Source organism: Plecotus auritus, assembly GCF_963455305.1.
Source record: "Plecotus auritus genome assembly, chromosome: 9".
NCBI classification, from domain to species: domain Eukaryota; kingdom Metazoa; phylum Chordata; class Mammalia; order Chiroptera; family Vespertilionidae; genus Plecotus; species Plecotus auritus.
This window is the reverse complement of record NC_137783.1, coordinates 98,583,518-98,609,085: the sequence shown is the minus strand read 5'-3', so window position 1 is coordinate 98,609,085 and position 25,568 is coordinate 98,583,518. Positions and strand designations below refer to the sequence as shown.

General features: G+C 37.6%; 1 protein-coding gene across 8 annotated transcripts in view; it reads left to right on the top strand.

Moving 5' to 3' along the window:
- TMEM135 (transmembrane protein 135) overlaps positions 1 to 25,568 on the top strand; it is a 300,801-nt gene that overhangs the window by 210,396 nt on the left and 64,837 nt on the right. For all 8 annotated transcript variants that reach the window (XM_080687258.1, XM_080687259.1, XM_080687265.1 and 5 more), the window contains 6 exons: positions 5,142 to 5,183; positions 12,774 to 12,920; positions 15,395 to 15,464; positions 18,453 to 18,620; positions 21,392 to 21,455; positions 22,648 to 22,724. In XM_080687258.1, the coding sequence (XP_080543384.1) occupies positions 5,142 to 5,183; positions 12,774 to 12,920; positions 15,395 to 15,464; positions 18,453 to 18,620; positions 21,392 to 21,455; positions 22,648 to 22,724 (568 nt within the window). The remainder of the gene's footprint in view (positions 1 to 5,141; positions 5,184 to 12,773; positions 12,921 to 15,394; positions 15,465 to 18,452; positions 18,621 to 21,391; positions 21,456 to 22,647; positions 22,725 to 25,568) is intronic.

Genomic DNA, 25,568 nt, shown 5'->3' with positions numbered 1-25,568 from the left:
TCAACTTGTCTTTTTTGTGCCAATCTTTTAGCATATTTAATTGTGATTTTGTATATATTACTTTTTGCAAATCATTTAAGGAGACAGATAATGTAAAATGCTGGACTAAGGAAATTTGAAGCTGAATTAAAGTGCAAATACAGTAATTAAGTCCCTAGAAAGAGCCACTGATAAAAGAAATTGTATGTTAGAACTTTTAGTTAAGATTATTTTCACTTATTTGGCAAACATACAGATAGTTTTACAGACTCCATTTTTCATGGTCAGATGTGGTATATAACTTATCTTTGCATTTCTGAAGTCATCAGCAACACAGCATCATCTATATGTGAGATGCTCAATAAATGATTAAGTGAAGAAAGATAGATGATGTAATATTTAACCAATATTTGAGTTTCCTTCTAACCAACTCAGTGAGTAAAAAGGGACAAAAGAACTCTGAAATTGATACTTAATGTGTTTTTTATCATTGAATTGACCTAATTACCCATGTTTATTGGGATCATAGTTTCAGAAAATTCTAGTCTAAACCATTTATTTTAGTTAGCAATTTTTTGCCTTCTAGCATAACTTTTACATCAATATTAATTAGTAAAGTTGACTAATTTGAGATTTACATCTCTGCCATTGTGTTGATGAAATGGAGATGATACCTTTTATACTATTCTTAAATGTTTAGGTATTGATGTTTTGAATTAAACTACACAAATAATATATTAATGGTACCTGTAAAAAAATTCAAAATGATGTATAAATATAGAGTAGCCTACTGAAAACTATTTGAGTTATATCCTTGTGAAAATTTTTATAACTGTATGCTTTCATTCATATGTGGAATATAAAACAAGAAACAAACAAAAACAAACTCTTAGAGACACAGAATGGTGGCTTCCATAGGGGAAGGGAATAGTGAAGCGGGAAGGGTGAATTGGGTAAAGGGGGTCAAATATATGGTAATGGAAGGAAACTAGACTTTTGATGGTAAGCATACAGCAGAGTATACAGATATCAGGTTATAATGTTGTACACATGAAATTTATATAATATTATTAACTAGTGTTACCTTAAAAAAAAAATCAGTGTTCTAAAAAGGCACGTTTTGGTGTGGCAAGTTCTGCTCCCCTATAGAATAGGAATCACCCACCATTTAAAGTTTAATATTTCCATATTTACTTGGGAGAACTTAATGCAATTTAACTAAGATTAGAAACATTTTGAATACCTAAAGATGTATTTTTAAAGGAAAACATACAACAAAATGTTTGATGGAAAAATCACATCAAAGAGCTAGACCTTGTTCCAAAAATGGTTTACTAGCGACATCTGCTGGTACAATGCTGTTGTAAAGCTAATAGTACCTCATGGAAGTAATTTCATGGATATTAAGCATGATAAAAAATCTTTTGGGGAAAATTGTTTTTTACTATCATTTACAATACTTCTCACTGAAAAATTATTGTGTCTTTGTAGGTTCCACCCACTGGCATTTCACCAAGAATATTATTTTAATAACAATAATATTAAACTTTATACTTTCTTGTATATAGTCTTAAATTCTAACTTGATTAGTTGTGTATCAACTAAGTTGTTTGATGTAATGCTACAAATTCTTTTTCCTCCTCTTCTGCCTTGGCTTTGTTTTTATGTCAGACATAGCAGAGAACTTTGTAAATGTAGAGAGATTCAATAACTATGGATTTAATCATACTACTTATATGTCATTTGCATAGACTGACTTTAGTAGAACTAATCGCATTATCTTTACGTAAACTCAAAAAAAATTAGTGAATTTATTAGGAGGAGAAATTCATTATTTTTCATAGAAGAGATTTTCTGCACTGCAAATTATGGAGGAATAAAATATACTCAGTCTTTGGAGATTTTCTCTATTGACACTTAATGATTGTATCCAGTCTCATGGATTTAAGTATTACTTGTATATGAATCAGACTTCATTCATTTTTGAACCCAGACCTGTATAGCCAGCTCCTTGCTTCCTTAACATTTCCATTTATAGCTAATATGCACCTCAAACTTAACATGTCTAAAACAAAATTTTGATTTTCTCATGAAACCAGTTTCTCCCATAGTCTTTCTCACTTCAGTAAATGGACATTTTTATCTTTCCATTTGCTCAAACTGAAAATATTTCAATAATTTGTAAATTTCCTCTTTTGTTCATAACCCATGTTGAAACCGTCAAGAAATTTCACCAATTTTGCTTTTGAAATACATGCAGAATTTTACCACTGCTCTCCACCTCTACCACTGTGATCTAGACAAGCCACACTTTTTTGCTGGGAATTAGCCTCCTTGCTTCTAACAGTGCCCTCCTGTCTCCTATTTCCCAACCAGCAGCCAAATGATAATCTTCAAATTTAAAACACATCTTGTCACTCCTCTGCTGGGAACCTTCCAAAGTTCTTAACGTGCCTAGAGGGCCTTATAAGAATTGTAGACCACTCTCTCCCTCCATAGCTATTACTGTGACCTCATTTCCCACCACGGTTTCCCTCTCCTCTTCTGCTCCAGCTGCAGTAGCCTTGTTCTCCTTACCTGCCACGCAGACTCCTCATCAAGGGCTATGTACTTGCTCTTCCTTCAAACTGAAATCCTCTTTCCTGAATTCAGTAAGGTTTCTGATCAAATTACCAAATTCCACCTTCTCAGAGAGGCCCTTTCTAGACCACATTATGTACAAAGATAAGGCCTGACTCCATCACTGTTTCCCCCCTTATTCTGCTTTTCTTTCTGCCATAGCAATGATCATCACATGACATGTTTACTTTTTCAATGCTATCTCTCCCCAACCTAGAATGTCAGCCTTTTGAAAGCAGGGATTCTATTGTTCACTGTTACATCCTTAAAACCGAAACTAGTGCTTACACATAGTAGGTACTCCGTCAATATTTGTTGAATAAATCAGTGAGCCTCCATACAGGAATGAAGATTGTGATTTAATTTACATTATAATAATCAAACCCATGGAATAGTGAGGAACCTTCTAATGAGGTCTGCTTTGTAGAAATCTTTATGTTGATACCATACTTTTTACATTTAACACAGAGTATAATAGTGTTTCACAGGTTAAGGCTCAAACAATACTCGGTGTCAAAATGCAGGGCAGTATTACTATTTTAAAGATTCTTTTTATGGGAATAATTGCTTTTTTGTTCTTTTGACATCGGCATCTGACCCTCAATTACATTAACAGACCTTACACACATGAATGGAAAGAAGAATAGCCCCTTTGGAATCCAGGCTAAGACTTTATCAATATGAAGTGCTTCCCACAGGGTTCAGCTGAAAGAACCCAACTTCCATCATAATGAAATTGCAAATTCATTTGTATATGCCCTTTTATATTTGAAAGCTACTTTTTGATGTTTGGTCTGCAATTAGATTTATTGTTGAAGGTCACAATATGCCATCCTGACTAGACCAAGTTGTCAGAATCCTTTATCTATTCAGCACTGCACAAAGACAAATGGCTATCTTTTAACAATAACACACTAAAGCTGCAATTTGTTCCCAGTTGTATATAATCTTTTAATCAATCTGCTGCTTTCTGTTTTCCAGTCAGCAGACCACTAGCCTACCCCCTCACCACCACACCTATTTAGAAATTCCTCAATTATGGGTTTTAAATTACTGTGAAACACTTTCTTCAGATGGAAAAAAGATAAGTTTAAGATTTATTTTTAAGTTTAAGATTTTTAGTGCTACAGTATTCCCATGCACTATTATTAGCTTAACATATAAATTCTTTTGCCTTTACCTTCATTCTGTAGGTAATTATGCAGTGTGTTAGCTAAATTCTGTGGTTACATTTCTCACTGTTAACATGACCACAGAGTAAATCATGTTGCTTAATTGAAATGAATTCTTAAGTGTTTTAAAACATCTCTGTGCACACGGATGAAATTATTTTCTGAGATTTTATATGCCCTCCAATAAAATGTACGTATCTAAAATTTAAGATAGATTTCTTATGTTTTTGTACATTTTCTTTGTGACTTGTTATATAAAAGGTATACAGAGAGACTTGCCCAATTAGACTTGAGGTTGTATTTTTTGTCCAAGAATAGCTAGGGTCATATTAATATACATTACAACATTATTATATCACCAATCTTTATAGTTTCTCCAAGGGATTTTGATACTAGATACCCAAAGATTCCTTAGTAACTTGATCATAACTATAAAGCAAAATAATGTCCTCATTTTAAAATTTTGTTAAAATAGTTTTTGCAGATCTGACAGTCTTTTTTTTTTTTTTTTCTTGATTGTCATGTGGTTTGAGTCTCTCTTAATTAAATGGAATACACTTTTTCAGGAGGAGGTATGACTTTTAAGTTAGATGAACATTTTTTCCTCCAGAATTCTGACTACTGTTTATTTTGTAACATCTGGGAAGTTGCTACATTTTGGGGGCCCTCTGCACAGCTATGGAATAGAGAAACAACTATTCATACAGTTGTGATATAATGATATGAGACAACACATATAAAGGCCCCAAACAATGCCCAGCAATAGGAAATACTCATTAAATATTATTTGGAATCCTCACTCTGTGCTCTCCCCACACCCCTACCCTGTTCCCCATGCTCTGTGATATGAGTGGGCTTACTCAGAAGTTAAAACCATTGAACTAAACTTGAAGCTTTTTTTATGTGTGTGCCTGCCAACTCTGCATTGCTCTGCATTCATTGCATTAATAAGTAGGGAGAAGTCAGGACCTTGAATTGACCTTTGCATAATACCCAGCAGGTGTATGTGTCCTTTTACTTCAAAACAAATAGCTCCCCTATGGATTGGGTAGAATGAACAATGTTCCGCTCCCAACCTTCATTTCAAGTCCACATGGAGCCCTGGGAAGATTTGCTTAAATCTCTCTTCAACCTGCAAATCTGAGAGTTGAGCCTTAAGTTATTGCAATAGGATGTAGGAAAACATTGTTTTATATAAGATAGCTTGCCTCACTATGGTTTGTTTTGACCATTTGTACTGCTGATTATCAGCCTAAAAGTTTCACCTTTAAAAAAATAATCATTTTGCAGAAAAACTTCAATAGCTAATTAATATGCTGCTTTATGTCTCAAAACATGTAATTTAATCATTGCACATTTTTGTTGTTGTAGGTGCAAAGATGGTTTGAAAGGATTCACATTCTCTGCACTTAGGTAAGGAGCATATTTTACTTACTTTATGTTAAGAAGTAAATAAAAAGTAATGTTGTTATACATAACTATAATATTTATTGACTCAATTTTTAAGTTGAATGTAATTTTAGAAGTCACAAAAGTGACTTTGTGAGTATTTCATTGAAAGCGTAATTTATTAGATTTTCACCTAAATGATCAGTCAGTCAGCATCTACTTTGGGACCTATTGTGTGCCTTATACCATGAGGCATTAGAAAATAATTACCAGAACTCTCTCCTCAGATGGCTTACAGCTGTGGGCAAACTACGGCCCACGGGCCGGATCTGGCCCGTTCGGCTGTTCTATCCGGCCCGCGGAGCCGAAAGAGTGGAGGGTTCTCTTGCTCTCCCCTCCCCTCCTTTACTTTGAATTTATATTAGTTCACACAAACACTCTATCCATGCTTTTGTTCCGGCCCTCCAGTCCAGTTTAAGAACCCATTGTGGCCCTCGAGTCAAAAAGTTTGCCCACCCCTGGCTTAGAAAGACAAAGTTTCACATGAACAATTATTGGAATATTAAGTACTTAATGGTGTGGTACCATATTATGAGCTTTTTTAAGGCAGGACTCATGCTTTGTCAAATATCTTATAGCCCATCGCTTGCCACAGTAATTGACACATGGTGGACACTCAGTGTGGAAATGTTGGTTAAAATTAGCATTGTATTTTGTAGTTCACCAAGCACTTTCACATAGGATTAGAAAACTAAATTTTCACAACAATTCTATGAGATGGTATTTTTACGTCCATGTGACATGATGAAAAATCTGAGGTTTAGAATGTTTGACTAATTTAATTTAACAACACGATGATTATATATACTTATTCCAAATCCAGTACTCTTCCAGTTTATGTCATAAATGGTGGCACAACAGGGTGGTGCCTATTTTCTTCTTCAAAGTACATACAGCAAATGCTTAGTGAAGGTTAGTAGTGTAGTATTTACTGCAAATATGTGAGGGAAGCATTAGTGTGGGCTTCCATCCTAGGAGAAGCTTTTATGATTGTTTCATCAGATTATTTTGAGGGTCAAATGAGTTAATGTAGGAAATGTATTTATAACTATATGCATGACACATAGTGCTCAAAACATTGGTTATTATTATTTAAATTTATTTATTTATTAGTTACAGTTGACATGCAATATTAATTTCAGGTTTATAACATAGTGAATAGAGGCCCGGTGCATGAAATTCATGCACAGGGCGGGGGTGTCCCTCAGCCCAGCCTGCACCCTCTCCAATCAGGGACCCCTACCGGTAGGATCGAGCCTAAACGGGCAGTTGGACATCCCTCTCACAATCCAGGACTGCTGGCTCCCAACTGCTCGCCTGCCTGCCTTCCTGATTGCCCCTAACCGCTTCTGCCTGCCAACCTGATCACCCCCTAACCACTCCCCTGCCAGCCTGGTCATGCCTAACTGCCCTTCCCTGCAGGCTTGATTACCCCCAACTACCCTCCCTTGCAGGCCTGGTCCCCCCCAACTGCTCTCCCCTGCAGGCCTGGGTCCCCCCAAACTGCCCTTCCCTGCAGGCCCGCTTGCCCCAAACTTCCCTCCCCTGCAGGCCTGGTCACCCCCAACTTCCCTCTCCTGTAGGCCTGATCCCCTCCAACTGCCCTCCCCTGCAGGCCTGGTCCCCCCCAACTGCCCTCCCCTGCAGGCCTGGTCCCCCCCAACTGCTGTCCCCTGCAGGCCTGGGTCCCCCTTAACTACCCCCCCCCCCGCTGTCCTTATTGCCCACAACTGACCCCCACTGATGGCCTGCTCACCCCCAACTGGCTCCCCTGCTAGTCTGCTTACTCCCAACAGCCCCTGCCATTCCATCCTGGCCTGTTTACCCCCCGGCGACTCAAGGTCCCAGCCCCTCCTTTTTTTCTTTTTTTTTTTTTTTTCTTTTCAGCACCTCCTTGAGACGAGGCCAGGGCTGGCAGGAAGCTTGGCTTTCTCCACTGCTGGGGGCAACCCAAGCCTCCTGCTCAGCTCCAGCTCTGTGGGCGCCACCATTTTTGTTGAGATTTATTTATCTTCTATAATTGAAACTTTGTAGCTTTGAGCGGAGGCCAGGGCCGGCCAGGGCAGGAAGCTTGGCTTCCTCCATTGCTGGGGCACCCCAAGCCTCCTGCTTGCTCCAGCTCCGTGGCTGGTTGCCATCTTGGTTGGGTTAATTTGCATACTCGCTCCTGATTGGTTGGTAGGCATGGCTTATGGGTGTAGCAGAGTGATGGTTAATTTGCATGTTTCTCTTTTATTGGTGTAGATTAGACATTTATGTAACTTACAGTGTCATCATCTGGTTAAGTCTAGTACCCATCTGACATCATATATAGTTATTAAAATACTAGAGGCCCAGTGCACAAAATTCATGCACTCGGGGTGGGGAGGGTCCCCCAGCCTGACCTGTGCCCTATCACAGTGCGGGAGCCCCACAATTGATCGCCCCAAAGAGGAAGGCTCTGCCCACCCATCTGGGACTCCTCAATGGATTGCCCCAAAGAGGTAGGCTGGAGCTGGGGGTCCCGCCTCCGTGCCACGTGGAGCCGGGAGGTGGGACCCCCAGACCCCCCAGGCAGGCCTTGCCACACAGAGCCAGGACCCCCAGGCAGGCCTCACCGCGCGGAGCCGGGGGACCCCCAGGCGGGCCTCACCAGACCCCCAGGCAGGCCTCGCCTCGCGGAGCTGGGGGACCCGCCTCCTCCCAGCTCCGCGCGCAGAGCTGGGAGGAGGTGGGACTCTCAGGCAGGCTCCATGCTGCGCATGCAGCGTCAAGCCCAGCCCCGCCCACCTGCGTGTACCTGCTATGCGTGCAGCCATCTTCTGACGGCATGAGGGCATCACGGTGTGACGACTACTTAGGCTTTTATTAGTAAGGATTATTGACTATATTCCTATGCTGTACTTCACCTCCTGGTTACTGTTTGTATAACTGGCAACTTGTACATGTTAATCCCTTCACCCAGTCCTTAATTCCTTTCCCATCTGGCAACCATCAGTTTGTTCTCAGTATCTATTTGTTTGTTATGTTTGTTCACTTATTTTGTTTTTTTTAAGATTTTACATGTGAGTGAAATCATATGGTATTTGTCTTTCTCTAAATTATTTTACTTAGCATAATACTCTGTAATTCCATTTATGTTGTTGCAAGTGGCAAGATTTCATTCTTTTTTATGGCTGATATATATATATATGTATATGTATATATACACAGATATATATACAAACACATACATATTTTGATGGAGCAATATTTTTATATATATGTGTGTATATATATTTTTATATACATTTTTATCTATTTATGAACATTTTGGCTATTGTAAATAATGCTACATTGAACAAAGGGATGCATATATCTTTTTAAAGTAGTGTTTTGAATTCCTTTGGATAAATACCCGGAAGTGGATTTTCTGAGTCATATGGTAGTTCTACTTTAATTTTTTGAGGAACCTCTGTACTGGTTTCCATACTGTCTGCACCAATTTGAAATCCCACCAATAATGCATGAGGGTTCTGTTTTCCCCACATCCTCACCCACACCTGTTTGTTGATTTATTGATGGTAGCCATTCTGACAGGTGTGAGGTGATACCTGATTGTGGTTTTAATCTGCATTTCTCTGATGATTAGTGACATTGACCATCTTTTTATATATGTACTAGAGGCCCAGTGCACAAAACTCATGCAATGGGGGTGTGTCCCTCAGCCCGGCCTGCACCCTCTCCAATCTGGGACCCCTCAGGGGATGTCCGACTGCCGGCTTAGGCCTGATGCCAGCAGTCAGACATCCCTCTTACAATCCAGGACTGCTGGCTCCTAACCGCTTGCCTGCCTGCCTGCCTGATTGCCCCTAACCACCTCTGTCTGCTGGCCTGATCACCCCCAACTGTCCTCCCCTGCTGGCCTGATCACCCCGTAACTGCTTGCTCCCCTGCACCAGCCTGATTGCCCCCTAACTGCTTGCTCCCCCACACTGGCCTGATCTCGCTCGTAACTGTTTGCTCCCCCATGCTGGCCTGATCTCACCCCTAAACACCTCTGCCTTGGCCCCTGCCACCATGGCTTTGTCCGGAAGGAAGGCAGGACGACCGGAAGATGTCTGGTTAACCTGGTCTAATTAGTGTATTACTCTCTTATTAGTATAGATTGGCCATCTATATGTCCTCTTTGAAGAAATGTCTATTCAGATCCTCTGCCCATTTTTAAAACAGACTGTTTTCTTTTTGGTGTTAAATTGTATGAGTTCCTTATATAGTTTGATTATTAACCCATTGTTGGATGTATCATTGGCGAATATCTTCTCCCATTCAGTAGGTTATCATTTCATTTTGTTGTTAGTTTCCTTCCCTATATAAAAACTCTTTAGTTTGATATAGATCCCTTTGTTTATTTATTTTTCTTTTGTTTCCCTTGCCTGAGGAGATATATAAAAAAAAAGGTATTACTAAGAGTGATGTCAAAGAGTTTACTGCCTATGTGTTCTTCTAGGAGTTTGGGTCTTCAGTTTAAGTATTTAATCTATTTTGAGATTATTCTTGTATATGGTAAAAGAAAGTGATCCAGTTTCATTTTTTTGCATGTTTCTGTCCAGTTTTCCCCACACCATTTATTGAAGATACTGTCTTTATCCCATTGTATATTCTTGCCTTCTTTGTCATAGATTAATTCCATATAGACATGAGTTTATTGTGTTCTTTATTCTGTTCCATTGATCTATGTATCTCTGTTTATGCCAATCGTGCTGTTTTGATTACGGTAGCCTTGTAATATAGTTTGATAGCAGGTTACATACCTTTAAATGTGTTCTTTCTCAAGATTGCTTTAGATGTTAGCCATACTGTGTCCTTTGATTGAAGCAGTTAGTCCACTTACATTTAAAGTAATTATTGATAGGTATTATTTTATGACTGTTTTTGTATTTCTTCTCTGTTTCTTATTATTTTGCTCTCTTTTCTTGAATGTTGTTGACTTTGTGTAGTGTCATATTTGGATTCCTTTTTGTTTCTTATAGATTTTTGGTTTGTGGTTACCATGTGCTTCATATATACCAAGCTATGTTTATAGCTGTCTACTTCAAGTACCTAAGTTCAAACACATTCTAAAATCTCTACAATTTTTACTTATCCCCTCCATGTTTATGTTTTTGTCATTGTTTTTACTTATTGTATATGTATTTGTGTGTATTCCATAATTTATTGTTGTAATTACTCATCATCTTTCTACTTTTGCCTTTTAACCTTTGTACTAGCTTTATAGTTCGTTGATCCACTGCTTTTACTATTTACCTTTGTGAGAATTTTTTCCTTATTCATAGTTTTGATCTTTTTTACTTAAAGGAGTACCTTTAACATTTTCCGTACTACTGGGTTAGTGGTGATGAACTCCCTGAGCTTTTTCTTGTCTGGGAAGCTCTTTATCTCTCCTTCTATTCTAAATGATAGCCTTACTAAATAAAATAATCTTGGATGTAGGTCTTTGCTTTTCATCACTTTGTATATTTGTGCCAGTGTCTTCTGGCCTGCAGAGTTTCTGTTGAGAAATCAGTTCACAGTCCTTTGGGAGCTGCCTTATACATAATTAACTGCTTTTCTGTCACTACTTTTATGATTCTCTACTTACCTTTCACCTTCCACATTTTAATTATGATGTATCTTGTGTGGGACTCTTCGGGTTCACCATGTTTGTGACTCTCTGTGTTTTCTGGACTTGTATGTCTGTTTCCATCTCCAGGTTAGGGAAGTTTTCAGGCATTATTTCTTCAAAAAAAGTTTCCATCCTTTGCTCTCTTTTCTCCTTCTGATATCCTTAGGATGCAAATGTTGATATGCTTGATGTTGTAACAAGGATCCCTTAAACTATTCTATTTTTTTCTATGCTGTTCTGATAGAGTGTTTTCTGCTACCTTGTCTTCCAGATTGCTCATTTGATAAACTACTTCATCTAATCTGCTCTTGATTCTCTCTAATATATTCTTCATTTCGAACTGATTTTTTTAAATGTTTCCTGTCTCTTTGTTGACATTCTCAATAAGTTCATCTACTATTTCCCTAAGTTCCTTGAGCATCCTTATAACCAGTGTTTTGCATCTGGTAGATTGCTTGTCTCTATTTTGTTTAGTTCTTTTTCTGAAGTTTTTCTCTTGTTCTGTTCTTTCATTTGGGACATGTTTCTTTGTCTCTACATTTTGGCTGACTCCCCGTGTTTGTTTCTGTGTGTTAGGTAGATCAGCTATGTCTCCCATTCTTGGCAGAGTGGCCTTATGTAGTAGGTATTCTGTGAGACTCAGTGTGTAGTGTCCCTGTTCATCTCTGGCAGGTGGTTCAGGTGGTCTCAGGTGTTGTGTGTGCCCTTCTGTTGTAGAAGAGCCTTGATTGGGACATTAGTGGGTGGGATTGTATCTCAGGCTGACTGGCTGTGACTTCGGCAGACCATCCCACAGAGCAGCAGTTGCTTTAGTGGAGCTCTGGTGCCAGCCAAGTCTGCCTTTTGGGTGTGTTGTTTGTGGACCTGGTTGGGTGCTGCTGTAGTGTAATTTGAAGCAGGCCACTGGGTTTGTTGATTCTGGAGGCTCTTGGGAGAGGCTGTGGTATAGGCCAAGGTCAGCTACTCCTGGCTTGGGCTGACTAGTGGAAGCAACAAAGTGATCTGTGATTTGTTGCTGCTTTTGCTAAACTTGGAGGTGCTTGAGAGAGGTTATGCTGTGAACCAAGACTGGTTGCCATTCTGGGCCCGGGACCCTTTCGTGGGCCCCAGAATGTAAGCTGAGGCCAGCTGCCTTGTGCTGGGTTTTTGGCCACTTACTTGAAGTTATATTCAGGCCAACACTGGACACAGCTTATGTCAGGCTTGAGGCCACCTGATGGAAATTGCAATGTATATTGAGACCAGTTACCCCTTATACCAGGCTTGGGGCTGCTTCGCAAGAGGTGCAGGGCACACCAAGCTCAGCTGCTACTTGTTTGGGGTTTGTGGATCTTTGAGAGATCTTAGGAAAGTCCACAGTGGGACTTAAGTAGGCTGCTTATGTAGAAAAGTCTCGGGAAGCAACTTGGGTCAGGTGTGTGTATAAACTGTAGATGACCTTATACGGCACTGCAGCTACTTAAAGTGACATTAGATATACATTTACACTAAAAAATGAGAAACACATTAAATTGTAACTAATAAGTTTTAGAGATAAAATGAATTTTTGTCATTAACTAGTTGATCCAAGTTAATAGTTCATCTGCTTCTTTGTTTGAAAAAACTTTGTGTGTAATAGCTTTAAAAAGTGGTGACTTAATTTAAAAGGGTGCTTTATAAAAGTGCTATGTTATATTTTACTTGGTTAATTTAATTTTTAAAAAACTTGCATTGTTAAACAACTGACTATTGACATTTTTTGAGTATTCAGATTTCAAAAGCCAATTTTTAACTTTTAATACATTGATTAGATTTGACATATATTGTGAAAAATATTTCAAATGATAAGGTACTTTCCATATTTTATTTATATATAAACAAAATCAGTTTATTTTCTCACTGATATTTTAAAAGATGGTGAAAAATGGATCACATTGTGCTTTTTTCTTTAGGTTCATTGTAGGGAAGGAAGAAATTCCCACACATTCTTATTCACCAGAGACAGCATACGCAAAAGTGGAACAAAAGACAGAGAAACAGGAAGAGAAATCTAGAGGGATGAATATAATTGCTCTAGTCAGGAAGCTTGTGGATTCAATGTGAGTTCTTTATCTTGATATTTTAGCACACTTTGTCTTATTTTATATAATATTATTACTATGCTAAGATATTTTTGTGTTTGTTTTTCAGGTGATGATAATTTTTTTTTTTTACCAGAAATTGTGCAGAATTTTATAAAAGGCACATGGTGGCAAGTGAATGTTATTAATATTTCTGGCACGACTATAGATAACCATATGCCTTTAAAATAGGTTATAGGAAATTGACATTGAAATACTTTTCTATTGCAAACTAGGCAGAGTTGCAGGAGGCTAGAATAGGGAACTTTAAGAACAATTAACATGTACTAATCAAATGCCAAGTGTGGAAAGGAGAAAGAAAAGTTCTGAGAGAGATTCAAGAGGATGCAGGAATAACAAGGAGCAAGCCTTAAGTAAAGGATATTTGGAAGAGTGGAAATTTTTAGGGCTTTGGAAAGAAAATAAATCTTTAATTGTATTTTATACAAAGAAGTCTATATTTCATACAAATTAAGCCTTGATTTGTATTTCAAGTGTACATATTTAAGAAAGTAAATTTAGTGGTTTAAAATTAAATCAGCTCATTAAAATAATACTGGTAGTGATGTTTTAGAGAATATGACATGAGTAGGCAATATAGAAAGTCAGGGGATCAGTTAAGGGAATCTGAGGACCTTTAAGGAATTGGAATAACTACGTTTGGCTCTCATTTTGCCCCTGCAGGTTGTATCCCAAATCCTCATGGGTTAACCAGGGTTAATAATCTCTATTAAGGAGTGTTGTGTGTATTAAATGAAATGACATATGACTTGCCTCACATACATGAGCACAAAGTAGTGCTCAAAATGTTTGCTGAATTTAAAGACTGTCTCTTCATTTTGGCATACATCACATACAGAAGCTAAGAAACCAAAAAGGAATAGTAGATGGCAGGAATAATTTTGGTAGTGATCTTAATAAGATCAAGAATTTGCTTAATAGCAAGTTCAAAATAGTTATGGGTTACCTTAGTGGAGAGAAGGGGGAAGGGATTCCTCTTAGGACATCACTTCAGCAGGAATCATAGGGGAATGCAGAGAATGTGTCCTGCGGGTGAATGATGCCATGGGGTCAGAACTGATCAGGTCATGGCAGAACTTGTCAAGTAGCCTCAGGGAGTGCACTGGTATGAGAGCAGATGCAGGCTAATACAGAAGCAGAGCAGATAATGCAGGGCCTGGGCAGTCCAGAACTTAGGAAGCCATTTTAATGAAAGCATAAGGAAAGAGTAAATGACAGTACAGTTGGTATCAGAATTTAACTGCACTAGCAAAGAGAGTTTAATAACTTCTGATGTAGTTCTGGTAGCAATGGCTGAGAAATGTCTTTGAGAGGACACTTAGCTGTGTGAAGAGTGATGGTTTCCATAAGGCACTTCTTCTCTGATTCACGCCTTCTCAGGCTCCCAGCTTTAATCACTCAGCAACTTCACGTGACCAGATATGTTCTGTCATCCTAATGATATAAGGGCTGTGGTCCATGCGAACTATTGCTGTCACCTTTGAGTAGAAAGGCTGCCTGTAGACTCCAGCCGCAGAGCAGAATTGGATTTCAGAAAGTCTTACTAATCTATTTGCAAATGGAACTACAGATATGTGGAGCCGGAATATCGCTCTACAAGTAATTGTTATAAGCAGGAAAGAGTGAGTGTGTTTCAACCATGAAGCTAATTCATTACCCACCATCTGAAAGAGTTATAAAAACTGCTCTTCAAAGAGAAAGGGGGATAGCTAAACCCTCGTTAGATGTCTTACTTATTTTTTTATGCCCAGAGTAAATAAATGGTGCAGGAGTCAGCACACAAAAAGTCACAATGAATCTGTCTTGAACAGTAGTCCTCCCAGCAGAAATGTTTATTAAGTACTCGAGGACTAAGTGCTTTACGGTTAGATCACAAATAACCTACTTTTGAATTCCCCACAATCTATATCTATATTTATTTTAAAAACTGAATTTTGAATTCCAATGCTGTATCATGTTTCTTTTCCAGATGTTTTCTCTCAAATATAATTAAGTATAAATTCCTGTAACTTGAACACATCCTCATTATGATTTTTGCTCAAGTGCTGACTTCATGGATGATTTATGGCCATTATATTCTACAAGTGATTTAAAGCTTCCAAAAGATCTGGCAGAGTAAAGAGATATATATGCATATTTTTAATATTTAGTCACAGATATTTACCACTGTGGTTTTTCTGTTCCACATTAAAATGTTTTGACTATAGTCACGTATTTTATACAATGTGTCAAATGGTGAGCAGCAAAGGAAAAGAATCTGTTATCTTTGCTTCTGTATGTCCTAAGAAACCAAAAGATGCACACATTTAGAAACAAGTAGGTAATGATTTCTGCCTTTTTCGTTAGAGAAGTTTAAGCATATCTACACACACACACACACACACACACACACACACACACACATTTTAATTAGTGTTTTGTTTTAATTTCAGATGTAAGCATGGACCAAGGCATAGATGTTGCAAACACTATGAAGATAATTGCATCTCTTATTGCATTAAAGTAAGTATATAAAAGTATCTTCCAATTTCTATATTTCTAAATTAAATATAGAAATAACTTATTTATTAAAATATAATTTCAAAGTAAATTGAAAAGTTGACAGTAATTCCTATCATTCTTTGCATGTGAATTGAAGAATAAGAATTTTGTGAGATATAGTAACAATTTAGCTTAATATTCACTTACCAGATCTTTAGTTAAATAATTTTAAAATTTGCTTATTTAGAAGACAGGGTGAAACAACAACAACAAAAAAGACAAGGCCCTGGACTGTGTTTTGTGCTGGCAGATCAGCAGTCACCCACGCACACTGCATAGTCTGGTACAGTAGCGTTTGATTTTGGACTTGTAAAGCTGCTACATTTTTTTAGGCGTGGAGTAACTGGAGCATGTCCACAGTTGCTCTGCATTAAGCGAGTTAGCTGTGCCCACTGGCATAAATTCCTTGCTCCCTAATATATTAGTGTACCAGTGTGACTCTCCCTACCCACCCCCACCCGTGCCTGCCGTCTCCCACCCCCATCACCACGCACTCTGGGAAGGAAGTTATTTTCCTTACAGTTAGTCTGGCACAGATGGCACCACCTGCTGCTACAAGTTCTCCAGTTTTGGATGGTGCTCTAACAATTCTGATGCCTTAAAAAGTTTATGATCTTTCTCACAACATCTGATCCGCACTCAGTTGCTGATAAGAGCAGAGCTGTGTAGCATCCCCAAAGACAGCCTCCTGATGGTCACTAAAAAAGGGAGGGACCGTGTCACATTAGTGCTTCTGAATGTGTGTGCCTGTGGCCCAGTTGCTGATAGTGGCGTTAGCCCAAGCCAATACCTTACCCATGGAGTCCCCAAAGACATGACCAGGTGTAAAAGCGGTATTTTTTCAGTTGTGCAATAGTTTTTGACACACTCCTTCCAAATCTGATTTCCTGCTGCACTTTTAAAATGCCAAAAAAGAAAAAAACACATCATTGCTGGCAGCCTCAGAGTCTGCCCCTCTGCCATTCCCAGAGTTATTCTTCCCTCCAACTGGACACTCTGTTTCAAGGGGAGACCTCAGGAGGAAAACTAAGAGAAGCATCTGATTAAATCAGAAGTACTTGAGAAAGTTTGGGGAGAGGGGGGTAATATTAAAAATTAAATGAGAAAATTAATGAGAATTACTAAGCAATGAAAAAAAAAATGTAGTCTTTCTAATGTGTACCACTACTATAAACTTGGTAATTTATGTATAAGTTGGAGTATTTTGTCTATGAATATAAAATTTGGAGACCTGTGGGTAAGAAATTTACAACACAAATACAGTAAAATATTTTGACAGTGCACCTCATTATCCCAAGGACTCAGTTACACATATGTTAAATCATATCCCTGGGTAAATAATCAAATGAATTACATTCCTCTTAGCTCACTATACTCCATTCACACTAACTTTTGACTGCTTTCTCATACCTGCCCATCTCATTTTTGGCATTGTGCTTTCTGTCTAAGCTACCTGAGATGTTTTTCTCATGTTAGCTCCTCCTCTTTTGTGTCTACTTAAATGTCACATCCTCGGTAGCCTTCCCTTACCAGTCAATCCTAGTGCCCTACTTCCTAGAACACTGCAATCTGTAATTATTTTTGTTTTATATGTTTCCTTATTTTCTCTTCCTCTAATGAGCATGAAAGCCTCACTGAAGGCAAGAACTTTGTATCTTCTTCACTTTTCTCGCAGCATCTAGTGTAATGCTTGGCACATAAGAGGCAGCAGTGAATATCTCCTGAATACATAGAAGGGTGAATGGATGGAGGAATGAATGGCCTCTTGAAAACTGAGTGAAAAGACTGAACATGAGTGTGATCCTTGAATCTTTAGATTAATATTATAAGGTTATCAAAGATAGAAGTGTCAACATTTCACGCTTCAAACTAATACTAGGCAGTTTCAGTTAAGCAAATGCTTAATAATTTATACTAATTGATTGGACAATTTAATTTCCATTTTTTAACCAGGTATTAGTTTCAGGTAAATTAACAAATGTTTCTTCATAGTAATTTTTTTTTTCTAAAAAAGAAGGCTGTTATCTGGAAGATACAGACCTGACCTCTGGCACTTAGCAGCCAAGCACTGCTAAGAATGTAGACATTTCCCCATTTCACTGGGGCGAGAGGAGAATGGGAGACCAGTATTAAAATGTATTGGTTGAATCATGTATAAAATACTACTCTTTTTGATAACTTTTGTTTTGTGCTAATTGGTATTTTTCAGTCTCTCAGTGTTAAGTGACATCTAAACTTCATTTTCCTAAACACTGAAATGAAATTGACCAACACTAGTCCTCTCTCTGTTCCCTTTTGCACTATAGAAATAGTTGCAGATAACATGAAGGAATGTTGGAAGCAAATATAGATTAGTAGCAGATTTGCTTTTACAGGTTGTGTTGAGTATACCTCAAAGCTACCATTCTCTAGAGATGTTTGAGCAGAAATATAAACCTAGATATAATTACTTACTTTTCTGGGAAAGTCTTTTAACCTGATCATTTAAAAAGTTGATACCAAAGGTCTAGATAAATAATAAAAGTATTTTTCTGTCAAAAGAATTGCTGCTCATACTGATGAGTAAGGAGTTGCGAAAAGAATTTGCTTTTGTTAACTTTTTTTTAATTTCAATGCTTTTGTTTCTAAAATTTAGACGTGGTTTAGGAATTACAAATCCTGATTATTCTAAACAAAATGTCATTTTTGGTGCATAGACAAGGTTGGCCAAGTGCTTGTGAAACTTTTTTCTTTGTAAATCAAAGAAAGTATATTTACTGCAGGTTTTGCCCTTATTTTTAAGGTAATTGTTTTAAAATTGAGGTTTTAACATTTAATTTTGAAAATGGCTGTTAAATATACTTGTGTTATTTTTTTTGGAATCCTGTTTTATTCAGAGACAGTGAAATTCAAATCTATCAGACTTCAAAACTTGGTGGTAAATCAGAATTTCCTTCCAATTTTCTCCAGGGTTTCATCAGAATGTTTAGCGTGGGATACTTGATCCAGTGCTGCCTCCGAATTCCCTCTGCATTTAGGCATCTGTTTACAAAGCCATCAAGGCTGCTTTCTCTCTTCTACAATAAAGAAAATTTTCAGCTTGGAGCTTTTCTGGGCTCTTTTGTTAGTATATACAAGGTAAGGCTTTCAGAAGAGAAAAGAAAAATGGGAAATAAATAACATGGCTATTGTTAGTATGTGCCCGTGTCCTTAACTAGATATCATTTTTTAAAATGCTTCTTTTTGTAGTATTCAAAGATGTATATAATATATTGGAAATTAAGGTTGGGGAAATTTCTTATTTTAAAATGTTATTTAATATGCTTGAAAGTACATATATACTTGCATTTATACATAATATTAAATATTTTCAGACTCACATTATTCTTTTCCAATAATGGAGACACTGAGAAAATACAAACTTACTCACATTTCTGACATTAATATGCTTGGTCTATTTGTTTTAAATTATTTTTAATGCCTGGTTTAAATTTAAACATATTTCAGACCCTCCTAGCTGATGACAACACTTAATAGAATCAGTATGATTTTCTGTTGTAACATACATATAGGCAATGACTTACTTTTCTTTTCCACTCACTATTCCTACTACACTCTCTTATACCCCTTTTTGCATGTTCCTATAAATGTATCCATACATATATAAGCACATTCCTAAACACATATTAACTATACAATACTCTACAACTTTAAAAATGGCCTTTTGTTTAATGAGAATTACTAATATGTAAATAATATTTCTGGCACATTATTAACCAGCTAAAATTTAGATTCTAAATCTAAATATAGATTCTAAATAAATGTGATAACTAAGGTCGATCTGTATGCATACACCTGCAAACACATGTTAAACTCAAAATTATTTCTGGAAAAATGGAATTCTGGCATTATTTTGGGTAAGATGGTTATGTACAAATTTACTTATAAAAGGTAGATACTCACGTTATTTTTCATTCCTAATTCTAGTGTTTGTATTTATTCTTAATATAAACTTTTAAGTGCTTACAGGTGGACTATCCAACACTGTTTTGCTCACGTAGGTTAGTCTCTACTATCTAACATATCTCAAAGCATATGTATTTTTTTATTTCTGTTACTATTTATTTGCTTAGGTAATACAAACTTATGATATTAAACTAAGGAAAATACAAGTGGGTCAGAAAACTTTTTAATAGAAAATATTCCTACAATGTGTTCCAAAGCTGTATGTAGTTTAAAAAAATATTATCAGTGCCTTTAGAATCTTCATAAGAATGTAATCAGGAGAAAAACAAACAAGCTTATTTCTTCTGTGTCTTCTTGGTGAAGGGACCCTTTCTCCACTTTGTAATGTTCCTGTTTATCCCTGGTGATAATCCCTGTTCTGAAGTCTACTTTGTCAGATAGTAATATAACTACTCCAATTTTCTTTTTATTATATTTGATAGTGTATTGTTTCTATCTTTTTATTTGAAATTTTCTGTTTTCATTTTTTTTTATTTCTGTGTTACTTTTCTTTTTATTGTTTGAAGTATTACAAATAGTAGTACATATGTCTCCTTTTTTTCCCCATTGACCTCCCCCCGGCCTCCCCTACCCCCCCCCCCCCCCAGCACATGCCTTTACCTGCCGCCCCGCGCCCCCCCGCCCCCCACCCAGTGTCTTGTATCCATTGGTTAGACTGCAAATAGTTGGTTCTTTTTTATCCAATTTGCTAATCTCTATCTTTTAACTGGTGAGTTTAGACTGTATCTTTTAACTGGTGAGTTTAGACTGTTTATACTTAATGTATTTATTTGTTATGGTTGAGTTTAAATTTATCTTCTTGCCAGCTGTTTTGAATTTGTTCCATATTTTATTTTGTTCTTCTTTCTCTTTTTTTATTTTCTGTCTCCTGGATTTTTAAAAATATATTTTAATTTTTAAAATTAATTTTAATAGCTTTATGTATTCTGTCTGTACTGTACGCTTATTATTTATACCTCTTTTTAAAATTTAGTAATTTCCTTAACATTTATAATAAATATTTTCATATAATATACCACTTCATTATAGTGTAAGAATCTTACAACACCATAATTCTAATTTTTCCTTTCCTTTTTTTTTGTGTGTGCTATACTTTTATCTTTTCATATGTTATAAACCCCACAACACAATGTTACTATTTTTGTTTTGTATAATGAGTCAGAAAACTTTTTCTGTAAAGGGCCAGATAGTAAATATCTTAAGCTTTGTGGACTATATGGTCTCTGTCACGACTACTCCAATGTCTGTTGTATGAAAGCAGCCAAAGACAATACATAAATGAATGAGCATGGCAGTATTCCAATAAAACTTTTATCACTTTGTAATTAGAATTTTATATAATTCTCACATGTCACAATATATTATTTTTGTATTTATTTTTATTCATTTAGAATTAAAAAGACAATCTTAGCTCATGAACCATATAAAAGCGAATGGCAGGGCAGATTTAGCTAGTGAGCCATACATAGTCTTCTGACCTCTGCTTTAGACAGTTACATCAGTTTTACAGCAGTTAAACATTTGCCTTCATTTTACCATTTCAGGAGCTCTTCATTTCTTTTTGCAGATCTAATTTTTTATCTGGTATCAGATTCCTTCTGCATGCAGAACTACCTCGGTAACATTTCTGGTAGTGCAGGTCTGCAGGTGATGAATTTTCTGTCTGTCTGAGAAAGTCTTTTTCACCTTCAAATTGAAAAATATTATTTCTGGGTATAGAATTCTGGCTTGATAGATTTGTAGTTTATCCAGCTTTCTCTCCTTGTTAGAGTGGGGTTGATACGTTTCCCCAGTATTCTGCATGTAGACCAAAGTAGAACCTACATGCATTTTTTTTCTAGAAATGAAACAACTGAAGTCACTGTATTTTCTTTTTGACACAGGGTACTAGTTGCTTCCTGCGCTGGGTCAGAAACCTGGATGATGAACTGCATGCTATTATAGCTGGTAAAGCAATGATTAAAAAAGAATCATTATTGTATCGATCAGTAGTAGGACTGAATCAGGAATAGTTTCCAAATTTAGCTGATCTCTTTGTATCTCCTTTCTCTGTAATACAATCCCTATTGAGCCACTAGTCTAAACATTTTGTATTTGTGAAGTTTAATTATCAAGGCACTCTTGCCATCTGGTGTTTTGAGTTCACAATATATCTGCCCTCCTATAGGCCAGAAATCCTAGGGAATGTGTCACAAAAGAATATGAAATCTTAAAATATTATAGAAGTGACTATGGTACTATTTTAAATGCAATTAGATTTCTGAAAATACTCTGTTTTTACTAATGTTAAGTGACATATTTTAACGATTTTTATTTTTTTAGTCATGTAAATAATTTTATAGCCGAAACCGGTTTGGCTCAGTGGATAGAGCGTCGGCCTGCGGACTGAAGGGTCCCGGGTTCGATTCCGGTCAAGGGCATGTACCTTGGTTGCGGGCACATCCCCAGTGGGAGGTGTGCAGGAGGCAGCTGATCGATGTTTCTGTCTCATCGATGTTTCTAGCTCTCTATCCCTCTCCCTTCCTCTCTGTAAAAATATCAATAAAATATATTTAAAAAAAATAATTTCATAAAAACTAAAGACAGTTTTCTACAAGTGCATTGTATGTACTATTTAAGTTGAGTAGATAATTTTGGGGGGTATTTATTGGTAATTTTCCTATTATTAGAATTCCAGGTCTCCTCCCACCTTGGTTTTCCATTTATAGAATGAAGACAGTAATATGGAAAGAAGTGTGATGATAGCACTAAAAATAATTTGAGCTGTTAGGAGAACAGATGAGTAATTATTTTCACTTACAATTAGAAATGATAAAAATAGCCTTTAACAATTATTTTTGAAAATTATTATGTTTGGCAAAATCACCACTGTTTTAAAGTTAAATTTAGAATGTGAAGTTTCTTATAATATATGTATCAGAACTGTGTCGCTAACTCTGAGGTCAATTTCTTAATTTAAAAATACATGGTAATAAGAACTCACCCATTTTAATGTTATTAAGTATATTACTGCCCTTGATTTTGGTGTAAAAAGGCAGTGCTATAGATCAATTTCTTCCTACTTAAGCGAATTTAAATTTCCAAATGACTTAATAACAGATACTTGAAGGTCTGATGAGTTTTGCCTTATTTGTTTCAGGATTTTTAGCAGGAGTATCAATGATGTTTTATAAAAGCACAACAATTTCCATGTATTTAGCTTCGAAATTGGTGGAGGTAAGCAAACATTTTTATCCATGTATAGTACCAAATTATATATAGCTGTTAAGTTGCTATAGCAAAAAATATATATCCTAATTTTTTAAAGTGAATTCTAATCCTATAAAAGTATTTAAACAAAGTCAATTGCTCTATTTACTCTTCTTTCTTTGTATTCTTTTTAAATATACACAAATGGAGAAAGAATAAACTAATTAACCCTCATGTACCCATTACACAGCTTCAACATTAAAGCATTTGGCCAATCTCATTTCATCTATACCACCCCAACCTCTCAAGTACTGATTTATCATATTTATTTTTAATGATGTTTTATTGTTGTTGTTTTTTTTAGAGAGAGAGAAAGGGAGAAAGAGGGAGAAACACAGATGTGAAAGAGACACATTGATCAGCTGCCTCCTGCACACACCCTGTGGGGATTGGGCCCACAACCCAGGCATGTGCCCCCACTGGGAATCAGACCAGTGATCTTTTAGTGCATGGGATGATGCTCAGCCAACTGAGCCACACTGGCCAGGGCAAGTACTGATTTATTTTAAACCAAATCCCAGAGTCACATTGTCTATGAGCAACTCAGGATAAAGACTCCTGAAAGAATAAGGCCAATGGATAAGAACTTCTTAAAAATAAATAAATCAGAGAGAAACCAAGATGGCGGCATAGGTAAGCACCTAAACTGCTGCCTCGCACAACAATTTCAAAACTACAACTAAAAGACAGAACGGACACCATCCAGAACCACAGGAAAGCTGGCTGAGTGAAAATTCTACAACTAGAAGGAAAGAGAAAAGCTCACAGAGAATTGGAGGTACCGCAAAGGGTCTTTGTGCGCGCAGAGAGGAAGGGCAGCTGAGAGCCAGGCTGACTTTCTCTGGTGGAAGGGGGAAGGAAGCCCCCGATCGCACTGAACCCCAGTTCTGACTGCACTGAACCCCAGTCCCGGGCGAAACCCCATGGACCCAGGCTCATACAGGGGGAGTCTGGACTATCAGGTAGAGAGAAAGGCACCCGGAGACTCGGAGACCTGGGGGAGCCCCGGCAGGCAGGGTTCTGGAGGTGCGCACGCCAGTGTGCACAAAGGCTGCGGAGGTTGCCACAGGCTTTCCCTAGCAGAAGGGAGTCCGAAGCTCCTGACTGCACTGAGCCCCAGTTCTGACTGCACTGAACCCCAGTTCCAGGCAAGCCCCTGGGGCCCACGCTCTTGTGGGGGGAGTCTGGACTCTCGGGCGGAGACTCGGGAGCCAGGGAAGGCAGAGGTCTGAAGGCGTGCACGCGCGCAAGGGCAAGGCTGACGGGAAGCCAAGACTGTCTGCTCCGCCCTGAGACTCCACCCCATCCAAGCCGAGCACAGAGGCTATTGCAATTTGGCAAGTCTAATCCTATAAGGCTGTCTCCAGCACCGAACTTCTCCCAAAGTAGACGCAGCTGATCCTTACAGCCAACTGGCCTGGAGGTCAATTCCTCCCAGTGATACCAACAACAATCAAGACTTAACTACAACAAGGCTGTACACACAGTCCACAAAGGGGTGCACCAAGAGTGTCCACCTCAGGTTAACTGGGGAGGCCGACCCACTGGGCCATATAGGAAACCTAGCACACAAATCTACCCTACCAACTCAGGGAAGCAGTGAAAATGCGGCGTCAAAGAAACAGATCACAAATGAAAGAAATGGAGGAAAACAAATGACTGGATATAGAATTCAAAACCACGGTTATAAGGCTTTTCAAGAATATCCTAGAAGAGGCCAATAAATATAACAAGACCCTCGAAGATATGAAAAAGGACCAACTAGAAATTAAACATACACTGACTGAAATAAAAAATATTATACAGAGACCCAACAACAGACTAGAGGAACACAAGAATCAAGTCAAAGAATTGAAATACAAAGAAGCAAAAAACACTCAACCGAAAAAGCAAAAAGAAAAAAAAATCCAAAAAGTTGAAGATAGTGTAAGAAGACTCTGGGATAACTTCAAGCGTACCAACATCAGAATTATGGGGGTGCCAGAAGAAGAGAGAGAGCAAGATACTGAAAACCTATTTGAAGAAATAATGACCGAAAGCTTCCCCCACCTGGTGAAAGAAATAGACTTACAAGTCCAGGAAGCGCACAGAACCCCAAACAAAAGGAATCCAAAGAGGACCACACCAAGACACATCATAATTAAAATGCCAAGAGCGATTGTCAGCTGATTTCTCAACAGAAACTATGCAGGCCAGACAGGAGTGGCAAGAAATTTTCAAAGTGATGAATAGCAAGAACCTACAACCAAGATTACTCTACCCAGCAAAGCTATCATTCAGAATTGAAGGGCAGATAAAGAGCTTCACAGATAAGAAAAAGCTAAAGGAGTTCATCACCACCAAACCAGTATTATATGAAATGCTGAAAGGTATTCTTAAAGAAGAGGAAGAAGAAAAAAGTAAAGATAAAAATTATGAACAACAAATACATATCTATCAACAAGTGAACCTAAAAATCAAGTGAATTAAAAACCTGAGGAACAGAATAATCTGGTGAATATAATAGAATCAGGGGCATAGAAAGGGAGTGGACTGATAATTCTCAGGGGGAAAAGGGTATGGGGGGGTTCAGGAAGAGACTGGACAAAAATCATACACCCATGGATGAGGACAGTGGGGGGAGGTTAGGGCAGAAGGTGGGGTGGGAACCGGGTGGAGGGGAGCTATGGGGGGGGGGGGGAAAGGAGAAACAATTGTAATATCTGAATAAAGATTTATTTAAAATAAATAAATAAATAAATCAACAATATCACCAACATATAGCCACAATACCATTATCTTACATTAAGAAAAACCTAATAATTGTTTAAT